Here is a 24,798-nt window from a genome sequence, read left to right on the forward strand (position 1 = left end):
AACCAACGAAACACTGGGCCGCCTGCAGCGGAGTGCGCGAACTTAACCACTCGGCCACGGGGCCAGCCCCTAAAACAATAGTTTTTTTAAAAATTACATGTTACAAAAAAACCTAAAAGGAATGCTTGATCTTGCAACAGATGAAGGACATTAGTGGAACAAAATGAAAAATTTCAATAGGATCTATAGATAATAGTATATCAATGTTAATTTCTTTATTTTGATAATTGTATTGCGGTTATGTTAGATGTTAATGTTTGGGGAGTACGAACGGAGAGCATATGGAAACACTTTGTACTGTTTTTGCAAGTCTGAAATTATTTCAAAATGAAAAATTTAAAAAGTAATAAAAGATGTGGGGGATCAGTGAGCATTGTAGGACTCCCTGGAATTGTCCTGGAAAATAGACCTGGAAGCTGGGTTTTGGAGGATGGATGAGGATTTAATGGTTAGAGGGAGATTTAATTGGACATAGAAAGAAAACATGTAAAGCAATGCAAAATCCTTGTCTTCTAAGTCTAATAAAAAAATAAAATGTATGTTTATATATGTAAAAAATATCTTTCCTTGTAGTGTCCATGGGCCATTCTGGGAGGTGAACTGCAACCATAAATGGTGAGAGGGAAGGGTGTGAACTCATAGTTTCAGATTAGCAAGATACTCCCAAATCCAGGGGATTTGTAGGAGATTCCAGCCTTCCCGCTCAAATCCTTTTCCCAGAGGGTAACTTGGCACAATTCAACGCTTCCACTGCTTTCAGGCTGAGAAGCTGGAGGAAAGCTTGTGTGAATGAAAGCCGCTTGGGCTGAGGGAATTCTCTCATTTTACAGGACTTTTTTTTTTTTTTTTTACATGATTGCTAAAATGTTTCATTGCTTGTGGATATCATGGATGTTTTGGTGTGAAAGCATGAATTTAGCCACAGAGAGCCATGCTAAACTAGAGTTATTCTCAATAGACATCACACCAAATAGAGGAAATGTTCATGTGTGAAAAGCTACAAAGACTGAATAAATGCAGGATCTCTAAACAAGGCCCAACTTTGCCACAACTCCAATACCATAAGAATAGAATTCCTGGATTTTTCGAATGATACAGTGACGGCAGTGCTGAAACAAGGAACATGACTTGTTGGGGTAGTTACAGTGGAAGGAAACTGTCTCAAGTTTCACAAACTCTTGTATGAAGAATTGCAATAAATTTGGAGCCCTGGGCATGTCAGAGGAAGACCTATGCTGAAGGATGACTTCTTCTTAAGGTTAAAACTGAGTGAAAGGGATTTTAAAATACTGTATTTTCTAAAAATAAAATAACTAGCACATTTAACAACCCAAGGGCGTTTGGAAAAACCTCTTTTGGCCTTTTCTATAGATCCTTCGAATTCATCTAGCACTATTCCTTAATCAAACTAGTCAACTCATCTTTACCCAAACTCGCCATGTGCATTTCCACTTCTATATATTTCCCCGTGTGATCCTTCCTTACTGGAATGCCCTTATCTTCTCTATTTGTTAGCTGAACTCCCACTTTTTCTGTGAAGCCTTTGACTACTGCAATACACAATGACAGTTCTTTCCTTTTATAGCACTTGTCAGCAATAGATTACTTGGAATTATTTATTGAGTTCTCATCATGTGCCAAATACTATGCTAAGCACTTCCGTGCATGATCGCATTTAATCCTCACAACCACCCGAGAGGTAGGCACTATCATCAGCCCCATTTTGTGGATAATGGAACAGAGATTGAGAGGGGCCAAGTACCTTGCATGGGTAACACAGCTATTAAGTGTCAAGGGCAGCATTAGATTCAGACCTTTCTCCATCCAAGGTCTTTGTGCTGTCTGTGACTACACTCTACTTTCTGTAATAGTTATTTAACAGTTCCATATACTATCTAATACACACCGTTCTCTCCACTCTGATGTTAGGGATAATGTATTTTAACATTTTACATCCCTAGCAACCAGTTTCTTGCTCTGAACACTGATGGTGAAGATGACATTTTCATTTTTATGTAAGTCTAGAGCTCACATATGGCCTTTTTGTAAACTTCATTTCAAATACTCCATTAGAAATGATTTTTCACTTAATTTTTATTAATACAAAAATACGTATATATGTTCAGCAATGAACTAGGTTTTGGAGAAAAATGAAATATAGCTATGTAAATGGTTGAACCATAATATCAGCCAGTTTATGATAAAGTGCCAAGAGACTAGTTCAGAGAGTAAATTCTGTAGAGAAGAAAGATAATGAATTGTTAGCTAGAGTATTAAAGAAATATTTCCTAAGGGAGGGTAGAAATAAGTTTGGAAAGCTGGATAGAAAGGTTGGATATAGATGAGACGTGAGATAACATTTCATATTGGGTAACAGAATGAACAAAAACTCAAGGCTCCAAAAGGTTGTTAAAAGGGAAGATGTGACAATGGGAACATGGCCATGGTATCTGCTGTTCCTACCATATAATGCATTACCTGAAAAGAGACAGCTTAACAGATAATGGGAATGTATGAAAGATTCAGCCAGGGCATCAACTCAGGATTGACACCCTGCCAGATCAGTACGTTGTCTTCCAGGATGCAGTGTACACTGCACCATTGGCCCGTACCTGCACAGAGGTGTACTCAATAGCTAGAACACGTGGAACCAGAAACCAAAGAGTAGAAGTGGGACTGATGTTACTCACAATTAGTCCCAGTGACCTACACGTATAACACACTTTTCCTACTTGTGACTTTAGACTCTTCTAGGTTAGAGAGCCTGCTTCCCAGGGAAAGGGACAAAAGAATTCCACTAGGGGACACTGAAGCTTCCACTGAACCTGAAACTATGATTGTTGTCTAGTTTCATTGGTCTCCTTACACCGTTGGGACAGCTTGGGGGAGAAATATTATACTGGTGGAGTAACTAATTGTGGTTCTCATGAAGAGCTAGGATGGCTTGTATACAATTAGGGCAGAAAAGAATATATCTGGAACCCAGGAGATTTATTCACTCGAGCATCTTTTGATTAACAGTGAATGGGCAATTACAAGACATCAAGAAGTCCCATTCCTCAGGAATAAAAGTCTGGGTTATCCCATCTGGGAAGCAACTTAGGCCAACTCAAGTGCTGACTAAAGGTGAGAAAAATCTACAATGGGTGGTAGCAAAGGGAGATTATTAATATCAATTAAAGCCTCAAGATCAGAGGTAACATTCCTGTAACCCTCCTTTAGAGTGATTTTTAAGGGACTGGGGGCAGCCATTACTTTAAAGAGTCAATGATAGAGTACAACTAACAGGCGGCATCAACAGATGCGGGTGATGTAAAGGGTATACACTTGTAGCCATGGCACACCTCTGGTTACAGTCTCAGATGGAGTACATGGTTTCTACAAGCTCGGATTTATACTGATGGTATTCTACAGAAAGCATTCACTGTGAATCTCTCAGTTTTTCTGCCTTGGGGACTTCTCTGAAGCTGGAGAAGCATAGAGGGAATTGAGGAGCAGTTACTGCCCTTCAGGGAAGCCTTGAACCAATGGAAGACAGAAAGCAGTGGATAAATGTCTCAGTCTACTATCCTTCAGACAGACACTTCTGAAAGGCATTCTTTATACTTCCCAGTGGTCCCAAGGAACTGAGCCCCTGCTGTTTATAATACTTAACCTTTTCTTTTCTCCCTCTCTCTCATCCCTCATTCCTGCTTCCTAGGATCACATCCAAAATAAACTATTGGCACCCAAGTCATTTTCTCAAGCTTTGCTTTCAGAGTAACCCAAACTCTGATACCCAATAATCTCCGTCATGTTGATATGAAGACTCTTTCATAATGAAGGTATCTCCATAATGATGACATTTGCAGTGTCTTACCCTGATTAGAGACAGATCTTTATAGCCCTAGGTACTGATTTCTTCTTCCTTTTGGTATTTTAACAGAGGGGTGGTTCAGAAGTCTGAGTTAGAGCGAAGAAAAGTCACTAGGCTCCAAAGGCTCCCCCTTTCTAACAAAGTCACTTCATCAACCTGAGAGCTTCCTTTGTTCCATAATTATATAAATGATTTTTGCCCCCTTGACTTATAAATATAGAGGTTTATGGGGTGGTGAGCCTCTTTAATGGAACGTCGGGCATAGTGCTTGTAGACCATACATACAGGAAAAATGACAAAATGGGACTTTAGGGGATTTTACCAACAGTACTGTTTTCTCTTGCAAGAAAACTTTTCTTATACTTTTTTTATTTTACCAATATACCTTAGCCTTATACCAATATAGCTGCCTTGCATGGTGCTAGCGGTATGTATCTGTGACCATGTTTGCACAATACTTCTCAGAAAAACAATCCCAAAGTCACCAGTTTTTAAGTAGTTTGATCATTTGTGGAACCAAATGGGATAATTTAAGGAATTTGAGGAGTAATTATGAAAAGTTCTCTAAATATTCTTACCTAACTTACATGCTGGCACAGGCTTCCACTTGCCATCTTCTTGGCATGAACTCTTTCCATGAAGAGAAGCAGGATAAAAGCCTTCATCACACGTATATGAAATATCGTCTTCATAGCCGCCATAGACACACCTATCAATGGGGTCTATTTCACTCGTGATTCGGATATTCGTTGCCTCTGGTTTGGGGCAGCATATCCCTGGTAGATAAAAAGTGATGTTCATGTTTAACGAAATCACCAGGAGGACATGCCTATGCTGGAGACCTGACTCCACCTTATAGAAGATTTTAATAGTCAAACTCATAGAAGCAGAGAGTAAAATGGTGCTCTCCAGGCGCTTGGGGGGAGGGGAAATGGGAAGTTATTCAACAAGTACTAAGTTTCAGTCACACAAGATGAATAAGTTCTAGAGAGCTGCTGTACAAGCTAGTGCCTGTAGTTAACAATACTGTATTGTACGCTTAAAAATTTGTCAAGAGGGTAGATCTCATATTAAGTGTTCTTACCACAATAAAAAAAGAAAGGAAATTGAAGGAAGCATTATACCAAGAATCTTCTCCAAATTCTGTCATTGTTTTGTTGAGTTACTGTCACTTACTTTCCCTCTGTCTTTCTTCATTAAAAGTCTTTAAAAGGAGGTGCTGATTTTGGTAATGATGGATTAGGCAGTTCAGACTCACCTTTCCTTTGACAAAAATTAGACAAGCTTGAGTTGAGGAGGAAGCCATGAAGAATTAAGGTGCCAAGACAAGACTTTTATTATCTTAATTGTCCTTTTTGTAAGGAGAAAGGAAAACATCCACTGAGATGTGTCTGGAAGTTAGAGCTGCTTTCTTTGTAGAAGTATATTAATTCTCCTCTTAAAAATATGGCTGAGTGGCTAAGAAGCTGATGAGAAATCAATGTGTGTGTGGTGGAGGGGGTTGCTTGCTGATAACCCCTAACTCTTGGGGGATCTTCGGAACTACACCCTGAATTAAGGATAATCTATAAATAGACCAAATGTCTAGGTACTGAAGCCTAAGTTTGTGTCATTACAATCTCTGATTGGATTTGGGTCATTTGGAACTCCTAGTGTCCCTTGCCACCTGCAACAAGCAAACCTTCAACAGGAGACAAGACAAGATTATTAAAAGCCAAGGAAAGCAAAAGACAATAGTAACAGACCTAAGAGGATCCAAAAAATGAAATACTAAACATTGATTTAACAATAACTTTGCCTGAGCTGACCACGTGGCATAATGGTTAAGTTTGCGCACTCTGCTTTGGCGGCCTGGGGTTCGCAGGTTTGGATCCTGGGCGCAGACCTAGAATGGCTTGCCAAGCCACACTGTGGCAGCATCCCATATAAATTAGAGGAAGACTGGCACAGATGTTAGCTTAGCCACAAGCATCCTCAAGGAAAGAGAAGGATTGACAACAGATATTAGCTCAGGGCCAATCTTCCTACAAAACAAACAAACAAAATGCATCCAAAAAAACTTTGCCTTATTATGTAGAAGAAAATAAAAGGCAACTTGGAGAATTTAGGTAGAGAAATCAATACCACAAATCCACTACAAGTGGGAATTCTGAAGCTGAAAAGTATAATAATTAAAGTTAAGAAGTCAATTAATAATTAATATCAGATTATACATAGATAAGAATTAGAGGACAGAATTAAGAAGACCAATTTAGTGGACTTCATGTTCATAATAAAGCACTGAGAAACAAGAATTTAAAAAACACCACTAAGAGCATAGGAAATTCAGAAAACCCTGTATAAAGGCCTAACATAAACGTAACTGAAATACCAGAAGGAGAGAAGAGAGAAAATAGGGCAGAAATAGTATTTGAAGACAAAATTTATTTGAAGTTGAAATTTGCTAAAATCAAAGAAAGGCATCAAACCTCAGATTCTAGAAGCACTATGAATCTCAAGCAGGATAAACACAAAGAAACAAACCCAGGTATGTCTGAGAAAAACTGCTGGAAAGCAAAGACAAGAATATCTTAAAAGCAGTCAGATGGAAAAAACAGATGGTCTTGGAAGGATCAAAGATATGATCAAGAGCAAAATTCTTTTTTTTCATTTTAAAGATTTTATTTTTCCTTTCTCTCCCCAAAGCCTCCCAGTACATAGTTGTATATTCTTCGTTGTGGGTCCTTCTAGTTGTGCCACGTGGGCTGCTGCCTCAGCGTGGCTTGATGAGTGGTGCCATGTCCGCGCCCAGGATCCGAACCAGCAAAACCGTGGGCCGCCGAAGCAGAGCGTGCAAACTTAACCACTTGGCCACGGGGCTGGCACCAAGAATAAAATTCTTGACAGAAACAATTGAAGGTGGAAGACAATGGAAGGGAATCTTTGATGTGGCCAAAGAAAATAACTGCCAATCTAAACTTTTATTTTCAGCAGATATATCTTCAAATGTTAAAGTGAAATAAAGGCATGTTAAGACAAACAAAAAGGAAATTATTTATCATCAGTAGGCTGTCACTAAAGGAAACTAAAGAATGTTCATTAGGCAAAGGAAATGATTGTAGATATAAGAATTAGGAGAGAAGAAGAAGCAAAAAAATTGTAATTATGTGGATAAATCTAAACAAATTTAACTTATTAAAACAATAACAATAACCACAGTAATAATAATGATAATAATAATATATTATAGATTTTAAGGCACATATAGAATTGAAATACACAAAAACAAAAGCATATAAATTAGGTGGGATTAAATCAAGTTAAAGATTTCTAAGGCTTTGCATTGCTCAGGAAGAAGCAAAAGTAATAAGCTATGTTAGATTAAAAAGTAGGAATGCATAAACTCCAAAAAAAATAGTGAAAAGTACATAAATACCAAGTAGATAGGTAAAAAAATGGGAAAAGTAAAACAATCATCAATTTAAAAGAAGAAAATATATAAGACAAGCAGAAAATATAGGAAATAGTAAGATGCTAGATATAAATCCAAATATACCGAGAACTACATTAACTGTACACAGACTAAGTGCTCTAATCAAATCATGAAGATTGTCAAGCAGGATTAAAATATCTAATAATATTCCTGCTTCCAACATACACTTAAAACATAAAATTACAGAAACTTTAAAGATTGTATTTTTTCCTTTTTCTCCCCAAAGTCCCCCAGTACATAGTTGTATATTCTTCGTTGTGGGTCCTTCTAGTTGTGGCATGTGGGACGCTGCCTCAGCATGGTTTGATGAGCAGTGCCACGTCCGTGCCCAGGATTCGAACCAACGAAACACTGGGCCACCTGCAGCAGAGCACGCGAACTTAACCATTCGGCCACGGGGCCAGCCCCTAAAATTACAGAAACTTTAAAGGTAAAAGACTAAAAGATGATAAACCATGCAAACATTAACTCAAAGCTGTTGGAGCTAAAAAAAAAAAAAAAAAAAAAAAGAAGATTGTTAGGGGCCGGCCCTTTGGCTGAGCGGTTAAGTTTGCATGCTCCGCTTCAGCAGTCCAGGGTTTCACTGGTTTGAATCCTGGGTGTGGACACGGCACCGCTCATCAGGCCATGCTGAGGCGATGTCCCACATGCCACAACTAGAAGGACCCACAACTAAAATATACAACTATGTACTGGGTGGCTTTTGGGAGAAAAAGCAGGGTGAAAAAAAGCTATTGGAGTTATATTAATATAAAAAGTAGAATTTAAAGATAATTACAATGATAAAAAGCATCATTTCATAACAATAAAAGGTTAAATTCCCCAGAAAAATATACTACTCTAAATTTGTATGCGTCTAGTAGCATAGCCTCAAAATATGTAAAGCAAAAAATTGTTTTAAAAGAGACTAAAAAGATACACAAATCCTCAAACAAACCTTTCTTTCTTTCTCAGTAACTGATAGAACAAACAGACAAGAAATCAGTATAGAAATGGATATAGGTTTGAACGACACCATTAACAAAGTGGATCTAACTGTCATACATACAATATTGCACCCCAAATTGCAGGATACACATCTTTCCAATAGCACACTGAATATTTACAAAAAAAAATAACTATATGCTTTGCAATGGAGCAAATCTCAACAAATTTTAAGGACTGAAATCATATGGAGTACTATTTTGAAAAATTTGGGATTGTCTACTAATTTTGCACATATTTATATTCCCATGTCAAGGCAATTTCACTCTTGGAGACGTGATCAGCACACATGCATTACATGTACGCCCAAAGATGTATACAAGCATGCTCAAAGCAGCGTCATTCTTAATAACTCTAAACTGGAGACAAGCCAAATACTCAGCAAGAGCAGAATGAATACGTAAGGTGTATATCTTTACAAGAGAACACTAAACAGAAATAAAAATAAACATACCACAGCTCCAACCCATAATATGGATGAATCTCATAAAACATCATGTTGATCAAAAGAAGCAAAATCGAAAGACCAAATAATTCTGTTTTTATAAAGTTCAATAATAAGTGTTAGAAGTTAGCAAAACGTTTACCTGTGGGCAGGAAAGTGGGATTGGTGATTGGCTAGAGAAATGAGGGATATCTGGGGTAGTAATAGTGACCTATTTTTTGACTCTCATTGTGGTTACATGAGTGTGTTTACTATGTACTTTTATGTGTGAGTTAGTCTTCAAAAAAGTGTTGTAAAACTTAGGTGCTAAAGCAAGACTGTATAAAATGTTAATTTCCAAAAACTTTTCGTGGATAACAATAAGTAAATTCTCATTTCATTTCTTTGTGATCTTCCTGGGGGTACATCATTCTGGAGCTGCCTATTAACTTACACCTCCTGGCAAGACTTTATTAACCTATGGATACCTCTCATTCTCTGTCCTCCAGGATGAAGAAATAAATACTTTCATAGTTTTATATCAGCTTTAGAGATAATACATAGGATGAAACTTAGCTATTGCTTAAGGTCAGGATTTTTCTCTTTTGATGCCAATTGAAGAGAAAGAACTATAGAACTTTCATTTGGATTTCTGCTTCTGGTCAAGATGGAGTGACAGGGACAGGATTCACCCTCCAGCCTGAAACAATTTAAAAGGACAAAAGGAAAAAATAAGTGAAATAGTGTTTTTAGACATAAAGTATCAAGCAACACAAGACAGTAATACCTAATAGTGGGGAAACAAATGAGGAAAGCTCTTTGATGGCTGCAGTCTGGAGAGTTTTCACGCTCCCACCAGATTGTGGAGAACCACGGCAGAGGCTTCTGCTCTGCCTGAATATTCTTAAGGACTTAAGGAAACAGAGTTGAGAGTCCATGGAAGGTGAAAGAAGTCAGGGTTCACAGGGCAGAGTAATGAAGAGGAAACAGCTGACCAGAGAGAGAGAATTGGACATCTTCAGAAGACCTTCTTTCAGTTTCAGCTGAGTACTGATCAGTACATGCATGTAAGGAAATACCAAGGCTAGGTGAAGAGCTGCCCAAAAGGAGCAGGGAGAACAATCCTGGAGCTCACATAGGCCTGGCGTGGTTCATGTTCCCACCAGATACAGTGGAAAGCCTCATATTTCATGGGATATTGATAGAGTAATCAGAAGAATATTTCCTGTTTAGGATGCTTCTCTGTTCCTTCCAGACAAAGCTAAAAAGCAAGGCTCAAAATGATCAATTAGTTTCCAAGTAACTTAACTGTGTCCCAGAGAAAAACTTAAGGAGATTTTAAATGAATAGAAAATATCCTGACCGGTGGGCAGGTGGTGGAGAAAGTATTTTAAAAAGTCATGAAATTTGGGGAGTGATCTCAGCCTTGTGGCGGAATGAGTTCTTCCCTTAGTCTTGCCTCCCTAAGATACAATGAAAAGGACATTCATCAACCAACAGAGGACGTTCACACAACACCATAGATGAATGAGAGATCCACACAGCCATATATCTGAAGGTGGGGGAGGGGTGTTCAGGCTCCCATGGGAGGCAGTGGGAGGATGTGAGTGGATCTCCTTTCCTTCCCCCAGTGGCAGCGGGCAGCAATCTAGAGTGCAGGACCTCATGTGGTGGTCAGCATGGGACTCCGAGAGGAGAAGGGAGAAAAGGCAGCCCTCCACAAGAATGCTTTCACTCTTGGAGTTGCCTCCCAGCACACAGAAATGCTCCACAATGAGGTGGCTAAGCAATTGTGGGGGCATCCCCACAAAACCGAGTATTCCAGGTGGGCAGACAGTGAGTGAAGAGTGGGAGCTCATGGGATGGCTGCACTTACATGTATAAAGCAGTGGTAGGCAGCAAGGAAATGCAGATGGGCCCTGTCATAACAGCTTCCAACAGACAGGCACATCTGGCAGGGGTTGCAGTGGGCTCAGAAAATAGAGCTCCTCTGCCCCCAGTGGTGGCAGGTGGAGTCTGCAACCAGATACTACCTCTATGCAATCGCAGAAGTCCACCCCATCAAATAGCATGAAGAAGTATATTAACACTCCAGACCAGAAGGAAAATGACAAGTACCCAGAAATCAATCCGGAAGTCACAGAAATTTACAATCTAAGTGGCAGGGAATTAAAAATACTTATCATAAAGAAACTCAGTGAGGTACAAGAAAACTCAGAAAGACAGTTCAAAGAAATTAGGAATAAAACTAATGAACAGAGGGAATTCTTCACAAAAGAGACTGAAGCCATAAAGAAACCCAAACCCAATTATAAATGCTGGAGATGAAGAGCACAATGAATGAGATAAAGAAAAAATCTGGAATCCTTAAAAAACAGAGCTGATATAATGGAGGACAGAATTAGTAATTTAGAGGACAGGAAAATAGAAATGCTTCAGATGAGGAGGAGAGAGAACTGAGACTAAAAAGAAATGAAGAAATTCTATGAGAAATATTTGACTCAATTAGAAAATGCAACATAAAGGTTATAGGTATTCAAGAGGAAGAATGGAGGGAGAAAGGAGCAGAGAGCTTCTTCAAAGAAATAATAGCTGAGAACTTCCCAAACCTCAGGAAGGAGCTGGAATTACATGTAAATGAAGAGAATAGAACTCCTAGTTACATCTGTTTAAAAAGACCTTCTCCAAGGCACATATTAGTCAAACTGACAGAAGTCAATGACAAAGAAAACATATTAAGGGCAGCAAGGCAGACGAAAATAACCTACAAAGGAACCCCTATCAGGCTTTCAGCAGATTTCTCAGCAGAAACCTTACAGGCTAGGAGAGAGTGGAACGATACATTCAAAATTCTGAAAAACAAAAACTTTCAGCCAAGAATACTCTATCCAGTGAAATTATCCTTCAGATACAATGGAGAAATAAAAATTTTCCCAGATAAATAAAAGCTGAGGGAGTTCATCACCACAAGACCCACCTCCCCCGTACAAGAAATGATCAAGAAGGCCTTCATATCTGAAAAAAAGAGAAAAAGTTTACAAAGCCTTGAGCAAGGAGATAAATAGAGAGACAGAATCAGAAAATTTCAGCTCTCTGTCAGAACGGGTTAGCAAACACTTAATTATAACATTAAAGATAAAAGGAGGAAAGCATTAAAAATAACTATAATCGCTTCATTTTAATCAGAAACTCACAACACAAAACAGAATAAATTGTCACAACAATAACTAAGACATGGAAGAGGAAAGGGATGGAACCTGCTTAGAATAAGGAAATAAGAGGCTGTCAGAAAATAGACTACCTCATCTATGAGATCTTTTACACAAACCTCACCATAACCACTAAACAAAAAATCACAACAGAGACACAAATGATAAATAAAGAGAAAACTGAGAAAACCATCATAGAGAATCACCAAACTGAGTTGGCAGTCGGAAATACACGGGATGAGAAACAGGAGAAATACAGAACAACCAGAAAACAAGTGATAAAATGACAGTATTAAGATCTCATAAGTCAATAATCACTCTAAATGTAAATTGATTCAATTCTCCAATCAAAAGACAGAAAGCAGCGGGAAGGATTAGAAAACAAGACCCAACAATATGTTGCCTCCAAGAAACACATCTCAGCTCTAAAGACAAACAAAGGCTCAGAGTGAACTGATGGAAGATGATACTCTAAGCTAATGGCAAACAGCAGGGTTGCCATACTTACATCAGACAAAGTAGACTTCAAGATAAAAAAGGCAATGAGAGACAAAGAGAGGCAGTATGTAATGATAAAAGGGACACTCTACCAAGAGGACATAACACTTATAAATATACATGCACCTAACACAAGAGCACCAAAGTATGTAAAGCAACCATTAACAGACCTAAAAGAAGAAATTAACAGCAACACAATAGTAATAGGGGACCTCAACACACCACTTACAACAATGGATAGATCATCCAGGCAGAAAGTCAACAAGGAAATAGTGGAATTAAACAAAAACCACACAAGATGGACTTAATAGATATATATAGAACACTCCATCCAAAACCAGCAGAATACACATTCTTCTCACGTGCACATGGAACATTCTCAAAGAGACCACATATAGGGAAACAAGGCAAGCCTCAATAAATTTGAAAAGATTGAAATCATATCAAGCATCTTTTCTGACAATAATGCTGTGAAACTAGAAATCAACTACAAGAAAAAAGCTGGGAAGAGGATAAAGATGTAGAGACTAAACAACATGTTACTGAACAACCAATGGATCATCAGAGAAATTAAAGGAGAAATAAAAAAATATCTGGAGACAAATGAAAATGAAAATAGGCCATACCAACTCTTATGGGATGCAGCAAAAGTGGTCCTAAGAGGGAAATTAATAGCAATACAGGCCCACCTTAACAAACAAGAAAAATCTCAAGCAAGCAATTTTCAACTATACCTAATCGTACTAGAAAAAGAAAACAGACAAAGGCCAAAGTCAGCAAAAGGAGGGAAATAATAAAAATTAGAGGAGAAATAGATAAGAACAAAAATAACAGTAGAAAAAATTAATGAAACTAAGAGCTGGTTCTTTGAGAAAATAAACAAAATTGACAAATCCCTAGGCAGACTCACCTAGAAAAAGGAGAAAAACCTCAACTAAATAAAATTAAAAATGAAAGAGGAGAAATTACAATGGATACCACAGAAATACAAAGGATTATAAGAAATACTATGAATGACTATATGCCACAAAATTGGACAATCTAGAAGAAATGGATGAATTCTTAGACTCGTACAATCTCCCAAAACTGAATCAAAAAGAAATAGAGAATCTGAATAGACCAGTCACAAGTAAAGAGATTGAGACAGTAATCCAAAACCTCCCCCCAAATAAAGTCCAGGAACAGATGACTTCTCTGGAGAATTCTACCAAACATTCAAAGAAGATTTAATATCTATCCTTCTCAAACTATTCCAAAAAATTGAAGAAGACAGGACACTTTCTAACTCATTCTATAAGGCCAACATCACCATGATCTCAAAGCCAGACAAGGACAACACAAAGAAGGAAAATTACAGGCCAATGTCACTGAAGAACATAGATGCCAAAATCCTCAACAAAATATTGGCAAACCAAATACAGCAATATGTTAAAAGGATAATACACCATGATCAAGTGAGATTTATACCAGGGACACAGTGATGCTTCAACATCCTCAAATCAATCAATATGGTACACCAAATTAACAAAATGAGGAATGAGAATCACATGATCATCTCGATAGATGCAAAGAAAACATTTGACAAGATCCAACATCTGTTTATGATATGGCTTTCAATAAAATGGGTACAGAAGGAAAGTACCTCAACATGATAAAGGCCATATATGACAAACCCACAGCCAACATCATATTCAATGGGAAAAAACTGAAATCCATTCCTCTGAGAACAAGAACAAGACAAGGGTGCCCACTCTTGCCACTCTTAGTCAACATAGTACTGGAGGTTTTGGCCAGAGCAATTAGGCAAGAAAAAGAAATGAAAGGTATCCAAATTGGTGAGAAAGAAGTGAAACTCTTGCTGTTTGCAGATGACATGGTTCTCTATATAGAAAACCCTATCATAAGAAAACTATTGGAAATAATCAACAACTACAGAAAGTTGCAGGGTACAAAATCAGCTTACAAAAATCACTTGCATTTCTATCCTTTAACAACCAGCTAACAGAAAGAGAATTCAAGAATACAATCCAATTTACAATTGCAACAAAAAGAATAAAATATCTAGGAATAAATGTAACCAAGGTGATGAAAGACCTGTACACTGAAAACTAGAAAACATTATTGAAAGAAATTGATGATGACATAAAGAAATGGAATTATATTCCATGCACATGGACTGGAAGAATAAACATAGTTAAAATGTCCATACTACCTAAAGCAATCTATAGATTCAATACAATCCAAATCAGAATCCCAGTGACATTCTTCATAGACATAGAAGAAAGAATCCTAAAATTCATATGGGACAACAAAAGACCCTGAATAGCTAAAGCAATCCTGAGAAAAAAGAACAAAGCCAGAGGCATCACAATCCCTGAACTCAAAATATACCACAAAGTGATAATAGTCAAAACAGCATGGTATTGGTACAAAAACAGGCACATAGATCAACGGAACAGAATTGAAAGCCCAGAGGTAAAACCGCACATCTACAGACAGCTAATCTTCGACAAAGGAGCCAAGAACATACAATGGAGAAAGGAAAGTCTCTTCAATAAATGGTGTTGGGAAAACTGGACAGCCACATGCAAAAGAATGAAAGTAGACAATTATCTTTTGCCATACACAAAATTAAATAAAAATGGATTAAAGACTTGAAGGTAACATACAGAACCATAAAACTCCTAGAAGAAAATACAGGTAGTACACTCTTTGAGATCCATCTTAGAAGCATCTTATTGAATATCCTATCTACTCAGGCAAGGTAAACTAAAAGAAAAAATTAAACAAATGGGCTTTCATCAGACTAAAGAGCTTTTTTCCTCTGCAAAGCAAAGGAAACCAGGAACAAAATGAAAAGACAACCCACCAACTGGGAGAAAATATTTGAAAATCATATATCCGACAAGGGGTTAATCTCCAAAATATATAAAGAAATCATGCAACTCAACAACAAAAAAACAAACAACCCTCTCAAAAAATGGGCAGAGGATATGAACAGACATTTTTCCAATAAGATATACAGATGGCCGACAGGCACATGAAAGATGTTCAACATCACTAATCATTAGGGAAATGCAAATCAAAACTACAATGAGATATGACCTTACACTTGTTAGAATGGCTATAATTACCAAGACAAGAATAACAACTGTTGAGGAGGATGTGGAGAAAAGGGAACCCTAATACACTGCTGCTAGGAATGCAAACTAGTGCAGCCACTATGAAAACAGTATGGAGATTTCTCAAAAGACTAAAAATAGAAAAACCATATGACCCAGCTATCCCACTACTGGGTATTTACCCAAACAACTTGAAATCAACAATTCAGAGACTTATGCTCCCCTATGTTCATTGCAGCACTATCCACAATAGCCAAGACGTGGAAGCAATCCCAGTGCCCAACTACTAATGAATGGATAAAGAAGATGTGGTGTATATATATACAATGGAATATTATTCAGCCATAAAAAGACAAAATCGTCCCATTTGAAACAACATGGATGGACATTGAGAGTATTAAAATAAGCCAGACAGAGAAAGATAAACATCATATGATTTCACTCATATATGGAATATAAACAAACACATGGACACAGAGAACAGAGTAGTGATTACCAGAGGGGAAATTGTTTGGGTGGTGGGTATAAGGGGTAAAAGGGCACATGTATATGGTGGCTGACAAATAATAATGTACAACTGAAATTTTACAATGTTATAAACTATTATGAACTCAATAAAAAAAGATACAGCATGAAAATATCAAATTCAAAATATCTGACATCCTACTAAAAAACTATGTAAAAAGAGTCAAGGAAAATATAACACATAATGAAGAGAAAACTCAATCAATAGAAATGAACCCCAAAATGACACACATGATAGAATTAGCAAATAAAGACACTGAAATTGTTATTATAACTATATTCTATATCTTAAGAATATAGAAGAAAGATTGAACATGTTAAGTAGAGATATTAAAGATATAAAAAATGATACAAGTCAAATTTTAGAAATGAAAAAACGTAGTTGAGATGTCTCACCTACAGATGAGTGTCTGAGATAAAAATTCACTCAGATTTATATTAGATTAGACATTCCAGAAGAAAAGATTAAGATACTTTAACACACAGCAATAATCAAAAATGAAACTCCAAGAGAAAAAAAGACTGAAAAAAAAGCAGACCTATAATAACTTGTGAAACAACATCAAGTGGCTTAATTTATGTGTAAGCAGAATCCCAAAAAGAGAGAAGGGAATGGAGGTGAAAAAGTATTTGAAAAAATAATGGCAATAATTTTATCAAGTGTGATGAAAATGATAAACCCACACATTAATGAAACTCAACAAACCCCAAGCACAAGAAACAAAAACTAGATGAAGGTATAACATATCATAATGAAATTGCTTAAAACCAGTGATAAAGAGACAAATCTTAAAAACATCCAAAGAAAAACGACAGCCTACATACAGAGGAACAAAAATAAGATTGACAACAGACATCTTGTTAGAAACAATGCAAGTCAGAAGACAATGGAGGCAACATTTTTGAAGTAGTGACAGAAAAAACTGCCAACGTAGAATTCTCTGTTCAGCAAAAATATCTTTCAAAACCAAAGGCAAAGTGAAACTTTTCAAACATATGAAGCTGAAATAATTCATCACCAGCATATCTAAATGACAGGAAATGTTGAAGGAAGTAAGTCAAGCAAAAGGAAGATGATGCCAGACAGAAAGCTGTATCTACACAAAAAAATGAAGAGCACCAGATATGGTAAACATGTGAATCAATAAAAAGACTTTCCCCTTGACGTGTTGTTCAACGGGGGAATGGTTAAACAAATGTGGGGTTTCCATGCCACAGAATACTGTCCACCAACAAAAAGAAATGAATTACTGATGTACATAACCACATGTATCAATTTTTAAATAATTGTGCTAAGTGAAAGAAGCCAGATGAAAAAGCACATAATGTATTATTCCATTTATATAAAATTCTAGAAAATGCAAACCAGTCTATAAAAGCAGATTGGTGATTTTCTGGGGATGATGTGGGAAGAAGGACAGGGAGGGGCTGGAGGAAGGAGTTGCAAAGAAGCATGAAAAAACTTTTTGAGAGATGGATATACTCATTATCTTGACTGTACCAATAATTTCGCAAATGTGTACATATGCCAAAGTGATAAAATTGCACATTCTAAGCATGCATTTTATTGCATGTCAATAAATAAAACTCAGTAAAGCTGTAAAATAATACTTCATCTGAAATGTTTTTAAAAGCTGACATAAGGGAAAAGTAAATAAATATATTTTTTAAATGTTGTAGAAATTTTCTCTCAGATAACACTTTTTATACTATATTTCTTTTTAAATAACTTAGAATAAAACACTCTGTCATCTCCCTAATTTCAAATATAGCCAGCACTACTTCTGTACCTGTCAATGCTCATTAATTTGTGAAAATTATAGCCTTCAACTGTCATAGTAACATCTGACATTTATATTATGGTTTATAATTTATAATTTAATATACCTCATTATTAATTATATATTAGTTATATAATCATATATTAATTTATCAATATATTAATATACTAAATTTGTGATAACTTGGATGCACAACTTCTCACTTTCTGATTTATAGATGGTGGGAAGTTTTTTAAAAAACATATCAGTCAATGAAACTTTAAACATAATTTAGAAAACAAGCAGATTTTTAAGCATATGTGAGCCTCCATTTTTATGCGAAAAACTGATATATTAACTATACGTTATTCTTTTCTGTTGATTAGTTGATTTTCTGTTGATTGCTCCAAAGGACTGTATTTATTTACCCTGTTATTCTTCTTTAAGTATGCTTTTAGTTTTGTCCTTCCACTAATAAAATATTCTCTATTATTTTACAATAATATCATAATCATAGTGATTACGAATATGATTCCTTGCAATTATATCAAATTAATTCCTGATTTTAAATACTGATCTCTCAATAGGTTGGTCTAAACCACCACCGCTCATTATTTGTGTTTTCTACATATGTTAAGTTCTAAGTATATGGAACAATAATCCCCAGCGTCTAGGCCTCAGTGATGTCACCTATAAATAACACAACTCTAGTCTGAATGAAGAGCCATTTCCCCATTTCCTGTCATTCCGTCCTAAAACCAGAATAGCCTCCACCACTCCTTCTGCCCCTCACTCACTTTTCCCAAAGGAGGAGGAAGATGATGAAGAGGATGACGATGAGGAAGAGGAAGAGATGGAGGGTCTTATCTGGTGAAAGAAGCCTCTGTATTCCTGGCAGGGCTGGCCTCCTGAGGCCATGTTCTCTGGAGCAGGTGAGGAGGCCCAGCTCTCTCTAATCTCAATAGCGTCTCAACCAGCATAAGACAGCTGGTTGTGTTAGTGTCTGGCTCACAGACTTTCCCTCAACCAGGCAACCCAAAATCTGGAGTGGAGAAGCGAGGGCCATGCAGGCAATCTGATCCAGGCCATAATGCAGGAGTTTCTAGACTCCACTCTTACTAGTTATGAAGCTGATACCATTATTTCCATGTTTCATACCCAAGTTGGTTTCTCAGTGAATACTGAACATGAATGCACAGAGAAGTACGATTGGCATTATTTTCCAGCTTTCTCGATCTTCAGGATGACCTTTAAAATAGCTTCTGTACGAATATGCAAAGATTCCAGTAAATTGATTCTGAAAGTATTTTAAAGCAAACTTTTTAAGAGATCAATTACATTCAATAAGGTACAGAATCCTAGCATATGCTCAACATTTTCAATAGAGAAGAAGATACACACGTGTATATACAAAAAGTTTGCTTACGTTCACACCCTTTGGATGGGGTCCACATCAAACTTTCCTGGCAGGTCACATTCAGAGGCTCATCTGGAATAGGGCTGTAGCCAGGCTCGCACTGATATTGAAGCACAGTCCCAATTTCAAATACTTCCTGATTTCTTAGGTTGTAGGGTATTCTATTCCAGAAAGCATGGGGAATGTCTGGCAAGTCAATACAACTATCTGATCATGAAAAAAGCACAAGGATGAAAGAAAACTGTTACTGAGATTGGCAGAGTGACCCGTGAGACTGTCATAAAGAAAGGATATCATGTATTCATTCAGCAAGAAAATGGATGGTCAAGGCTAAATAGGAATTCCAGGAACAGCCTGGGAAGCACCAACCTCCAATAGACTAGTGCCAAGTACTGAATGCACGTGGAGCTGGAGAGACTGTGAGTAAGGGGCACACGATGGTGCGGAAAGGGCCAGCGTGTAGGTTTGGGCCAGCTGCATAGGAGCTCAGCGTCCTTCCACTTCACTGCACTTTGGAATGGTTCATCTTCAGGGGAAGCTTTAAGATCACTGAGAATACACACCAAAATTTGTTCCTAGGTAAACCAAACTTTTAACTGTCTCTTTGCCTAATGGGGAATTACGATAGGAGACATTCCCCTAGACATTATGACACTGTCACCAGGAGCGTCATTATTTGGCCTTAAACCAAGCTCTTTCAGTCTTGCATTTTTCTACTCGATCTGATGCCAAAGGTCCATGTAGATTGAAAAGGGGATACATATCCGTCAAGTTGTATATTTATTGAATTTCAACACTACATATTTAAAATGGCACCTAAATTCTCGTGATGATAGAAGGGAACAGTAAACCACAATGTAGTAGTGGCTTTCACCCCTGACTAATTATGTGGACTTATGCTAGTTGCTTAATCTCTCTCAGTTTTCTCATCATTAAAATGGGATTAAAAATAGTAGCTACATCTTAGGATTGTAATAAATGGTAAATCAATTAATTGATGTTATGCACTAGAACAGTGCTTGATATATAGAAAGCCCTTAATAAATGTTAGCAATAGGTATCACTAACGTTATGACTGGTCAGTATGCATTTACAATTTCAAAGCCTCAAGGCCAACATTAGCCCAGAGAGCACCTCTGTGCAAATTTTAAAAAGAGGATGTCTGGAAGGAATTTTACTTCCATCTTTCAAAAAATTCTCAAAATATGTTGATTTCGTTAGGATGAGACGCTTTACCACTGTCTACTGGAAAATTTTGTAAGAAATAAATAAATCTGTAATATCTATAATGTCACTGATGCCAAAACTATATGATATATGTATAAAGTCCTTTAAATAACACTGAGAGATTACCAACAAGAAAATCTTCCTTCTAACAGGAGAAAACTAGAGAAACATATTAATTTAAAATGATTATTGGGATTAAAGTGGGCTTGTGCCTATGAGCACGCTATGCCCATACTCCTGGATAATTTTAGATGCCAAATATGGAAACTCCTTCAGTCCATACTCACTGAGCTCACAAACAGGAGGAGGAGGGTCCCAGTTGTCATCAGCTTCACAATAGATTAAACTGCTGCCTGTGAGGATATAACCTTTCTTGCAGCCAAACACAATAGTGTCTTTGTAAGTATAGAGGGGTCCAAATCCAGAGACAAAGATTCCATTTGGAACCTGTGGCTGACGACAGACAATGTCTAAAGAAGCATAAGAAAGGACATCTCAGTTATAAAAGAGAAATGACAGTAAGAATGTGACTACTATTGTTGATATGGTTTCAAGGAAGACCTGACACAAATATGTATCAAATAAGTACAAAGAAAACATTTTAAAGCTTTATATATATGCTTTCAGTTCCTGGGAACCTCAGCAATATGAGGTCCCATCATCTTAGTCATTGCAGAAAAAATCCTACAACTTTCTTATCAAAAAAATCCCTAGCAACATAGATACAGAGAACAGACTGGTGGTTGCCAGAGGCAGAGGTTGGAGGTGGGGTGGGTGAAATGGGTGAAGGTGGCCAAAAGGAACTATGGTTAATAATACTGTATTGTATATTTGACAGTAGCTAAGGGAGCAAATATCAAAAGTTCTTATCATAAGAAAAAAATTTTGTAACTATGTATGGTGATGGATGTTAACCAGACTTATTGTGGTGCTCATTTTGCAATATATGTAAATATTGAATCATTATGCTGTACACTTTAAACTAATATAATGTTATGTGTCAATTATATCTCAATTAAAAAAAAACTCTAGCAATATCTAAACCCCAAAGTGATATGTGCTACTTTCAGGTCAAAGAATTTCCTAGCCAGGGAGTGCTTCCCCTTGCTCTCTTCCTCTGCTGGACTGACTGTGGAAGATTTGATGCAGAGTTGTCAGAAGATTTAAACAATCTTGACTACTATACAAATGACAGCTGCCCTGGAGGGTTTCCCGGGCTAGCAGTGCACTAAGACAGCCAAAAAGCCCTTTTACTATAAAAAAGCCTTGAGATTTTGGTATTGATTATTACGGCAGCATAGCCTGTGCTATCCTAGTACAGCGTAAGATTAGTTGAATGAATGAATGACCACATCATTGCCTTGATTACTTTGTCTTTGAATCATTCCATTTCCCCCAATAAATACATCTTCCCTGTTCCTTTAAACAAAAGAGAAAAATTCAAAGCAGAATCCAACAATTCAGTTGTAACTTACGTTTACAAGTCGGAGGGCTTGGGCTCCAGACACCTATCTTTTTATTCTCCACTGTGCAGGAAATGGAGGCTTTGCCTATCATTGAGAAGTGAGGGTCACAGCTGTAGGTGACAGAAGAGCCATATGTGTAGATGTCTTCATCTCCACCACTGTGCTTCCCATTGCTGATGGTTGGAGGGGCCTCACACTTGGCAACTGGGATGAGTGAGTGAAGAGGAAGAAATGGTCAGGGAAGGCATCCCTACAAATCTAACATTCATGAGGCAAATTCTAATGGAGGGCTCAAGAAGCAGCAAAGATTCACAGGAGTTTTATTACCTAACATGGTTTAGGTTTATAGTCAAGCCAGAAAAAAATCTTTACTTACTTACACATACTGGGAGAGGATCACTCCAGTCAACTCCTTTATCTTGGATGTCACAATGACTAGTGGTTGAGCCAATTAAGATATATCTGCATAAGATAAGTCAGAGATCTTACTGGAATTCATCTTACTCTAAATATAAATTGCCAATGAGGTTTGGACAAATGGAATTTTTATTCAATATTTAAAAATGAAAAACTAGTGCTCTCTTGATTACTAATTACCATTTGGGTCAATCTGGAGTTAAATTTCATCACATCAAGGAGAAAGTCTTGTTTGTTCCTTTTTTCTTTCATTCACTTATTCATTTAAACCACATGATTAAGCTTTGTCTAAGTATTAGATGGTACACATCCATAGCCAATAAAAACTAGTACATGACAAGTTTTGCACCAAAATCTTAGGACTCCACTTAAACTTTACACTCTTTCCCTAACGAACTACAAATCAAGCGACACAAATGGGCAAAAGTGCACTTGAGTTTGTTATGCAGCTGCCTTTGAATAAATGATCCAGACAAATTACTGATAAAAACAATTACTTTGATCTCTAATCTGAGTCTTCCTTCTGGTACTAGAGTTTGACCTGCTTTCATAAACCATTAACTTCCTGGTTATCATCTCATTATTCTTGCTCTTGACAAGTCCCAGTCTTTCTTCCAGGACTTTTTGCATTAAAAAAAAATTACATGTCAATTTCCCCTGAACATTAATGAAAAGTTCAGAATAAAAAACAAACAGAATCCAGAAACACTTTAAAAGAAAAATATGCCATGACCAAATAGGTTTATTCCAAGAATGAAAGGAACCTTCAGAATTAGAAGATATATTAGTATATAACATATTGTTATGAACTGAATATGTGTGTGCTTCCAAAATTCCTATGTTGAAGCCCTGACCCCCAGTGCGGCTGTATTTGGAGTAAGGAAGTAATTAAGGTTAAATGAGGTTATAGGTGTGGGGCCCTGATTCAATAGGATTAGAGTCCTTGTAAAGGAGCTACCAGAGAGCTCTCTCGCTCCCTCTGTGTCTCTCATTCTCTCTCTCCATGTGCGTGCACAGAGGAAAGGCCATGTGAGGACATAGTGAGAAGGCAGTCATCTAGAAGCCAGGAAGGGGATTCAGAAACTGAATCCTGCCAGACCTTGGTCTGGGACCGCCAGCCTCCAGCACTGTGAGAAACAGATTTCTATTATTTAAGCTGCCCAGCCTGTGGCATTTTGTTACGGCAGCCTGAGCAGACTAGTGCATATATGATATTAATAAATCTAAGGAGAAAAACATACCATCATCTTGATAGACACTAAATGGCATTTGAAAAAAAATCAACAATTATTCTTGACAAAAACATTCAATATAATGGGAATCAGTGGAGATAGAGCTCCCCCAAACTTAAGGGGAAGATACTAGAGTCGTTTCTGCTAAAGTCAAGAACAAGAAAACAATGGCCAGTATCAGTATTTTGTTTGAAATAAAATTCCTAGCATAATTGTATAAGAAAAAGGAATTAGAAATACAAAAATTGGAAAGAAAAAAGGAATAGTATCATTATTTTCAGATTATACAATTCCATACCAGTAAATCTCAAGAGAATCCAACTGAAATACTATAATAATAATAGTCAGGGAATTCAGGACATTAGCTGATATATGAAATTAATATATAGAAATCAACAGTTTCCATATATACAGATATAAACTCTTAGATGGTATAATGGAAGGAAAGACACCATTTTAAATATCAAAAACAAAGTAAGATACCAAAGAATAAACATAATGAAAATTGGAAAATCTAAATGTGTAGAACTTTAAAACAATCCTAAAATACATCCCTTACACACAAACACACACACACAGAAGATCAGGACAAAAGGAAAGCCATAACAAATTCTGGGCTTGGAAGACTCAAGATGATGCAATGTACATTCTCCTAAAGTTAGTTTAAAAAATTAAAGTAATCAATTAAAAACAAAATCCAATTAATTTTAAAGTTCGTATAGAAATAAAAACAAGCAAGCATAGTCAGGAAAATCCTGGTAAAGCAGAAGAGTAAGGGGGATACTTCTGAGCAATGTTACACACTATGGAAACTCAGTAATTATAGAGAGAAGAACTGGTTGTGTGAACATACAGATAAACTAAAAGAATTGAGTATAAAGTCCAGAAATAGACCCATATACCTATGGGAACTAAGTATAGTTTTAAAAGAATATTATCTCGAAGTCACAGATTAATCATGGACTTTTTAATAAATTATGCCAAGGCAACATGAAAGCATCTGGGGAAAGATACAACTGCTCAGTGCATGGAAGCTCTGTATGAAATCACATTAAATCATAAAAGCAGTTGAATAATTGTAGGAATTACTTTATTATCTTCAAGCAGGGAAGGCCTTTTAACTGTAACTCAAAATCCAAAAGCCATTAAAAAATTGATAAATTTAACCATATAAAGCATGGTTTTTATT

The 24,798-nt window shown here is 36.9% G+C and overlaps 1 protein-coding gene across 6 annotated transcripts in view; it reads right to left on the reverse strand.

Moving 5' to 3' along the window:
• The window catches only part of LOC106822939 (zona pellucida sperm-binding protein 3 receptor-like), a 51,239-nt gene that overhangs the window by 12,630 nt on the left and 13,811 nt on the right, over nucleotides 1-24,798 (reverse strand). For 5 of the 6 annotated variants that reach the window (XM_070497526.1, XM_070497524.1, XM_070497525.1 and 2 more), the window contains exons 5-9: nucleotides 22,337-22,422; nucleotides 21,970-22,164; nucleotides 20,782-20,964; nucleotides 19,277-19,474; nucleotides 4,435-4,632 (exon numbers count right to left, since the gene is read on the reverse strand). In XM_070497526.1, coding sequence (XP_070353627.1) covers nucleotides 4,435-4,632; nucleotides 19,277-19,474; nucleotides 20,782-20,964; nucleotides 21,970-22,164; nucleotides 22,337-22,422 — 860 coding nt within the window. The remainder of the gene's footprint in view (nucleotides 1-4,434; nucleotides 4,633-19,276; nucleotides 19,475-20,781; nucleotides 20,965-21,969; nucleotides 22,165-22,336; nucleotides 22,423-24,798) is intronic. The other variant, XM_070497527.1, reaches the window with a different exon arrangement.

Source organism: Equus asinus, chromosome 25 (assembly GCF_041296235.1).
Source record: "Equus asinus isolate D_3611 breed Donkey chromosome 25, EquAss-T2T_v2, whole genome shotgun sequence".
Taxonomy (NCBI): Eukaryota; Metazoa; Chordata; class Mammalia; order Perissodactyla; family Equidae; genus Equus; species Equus asinus.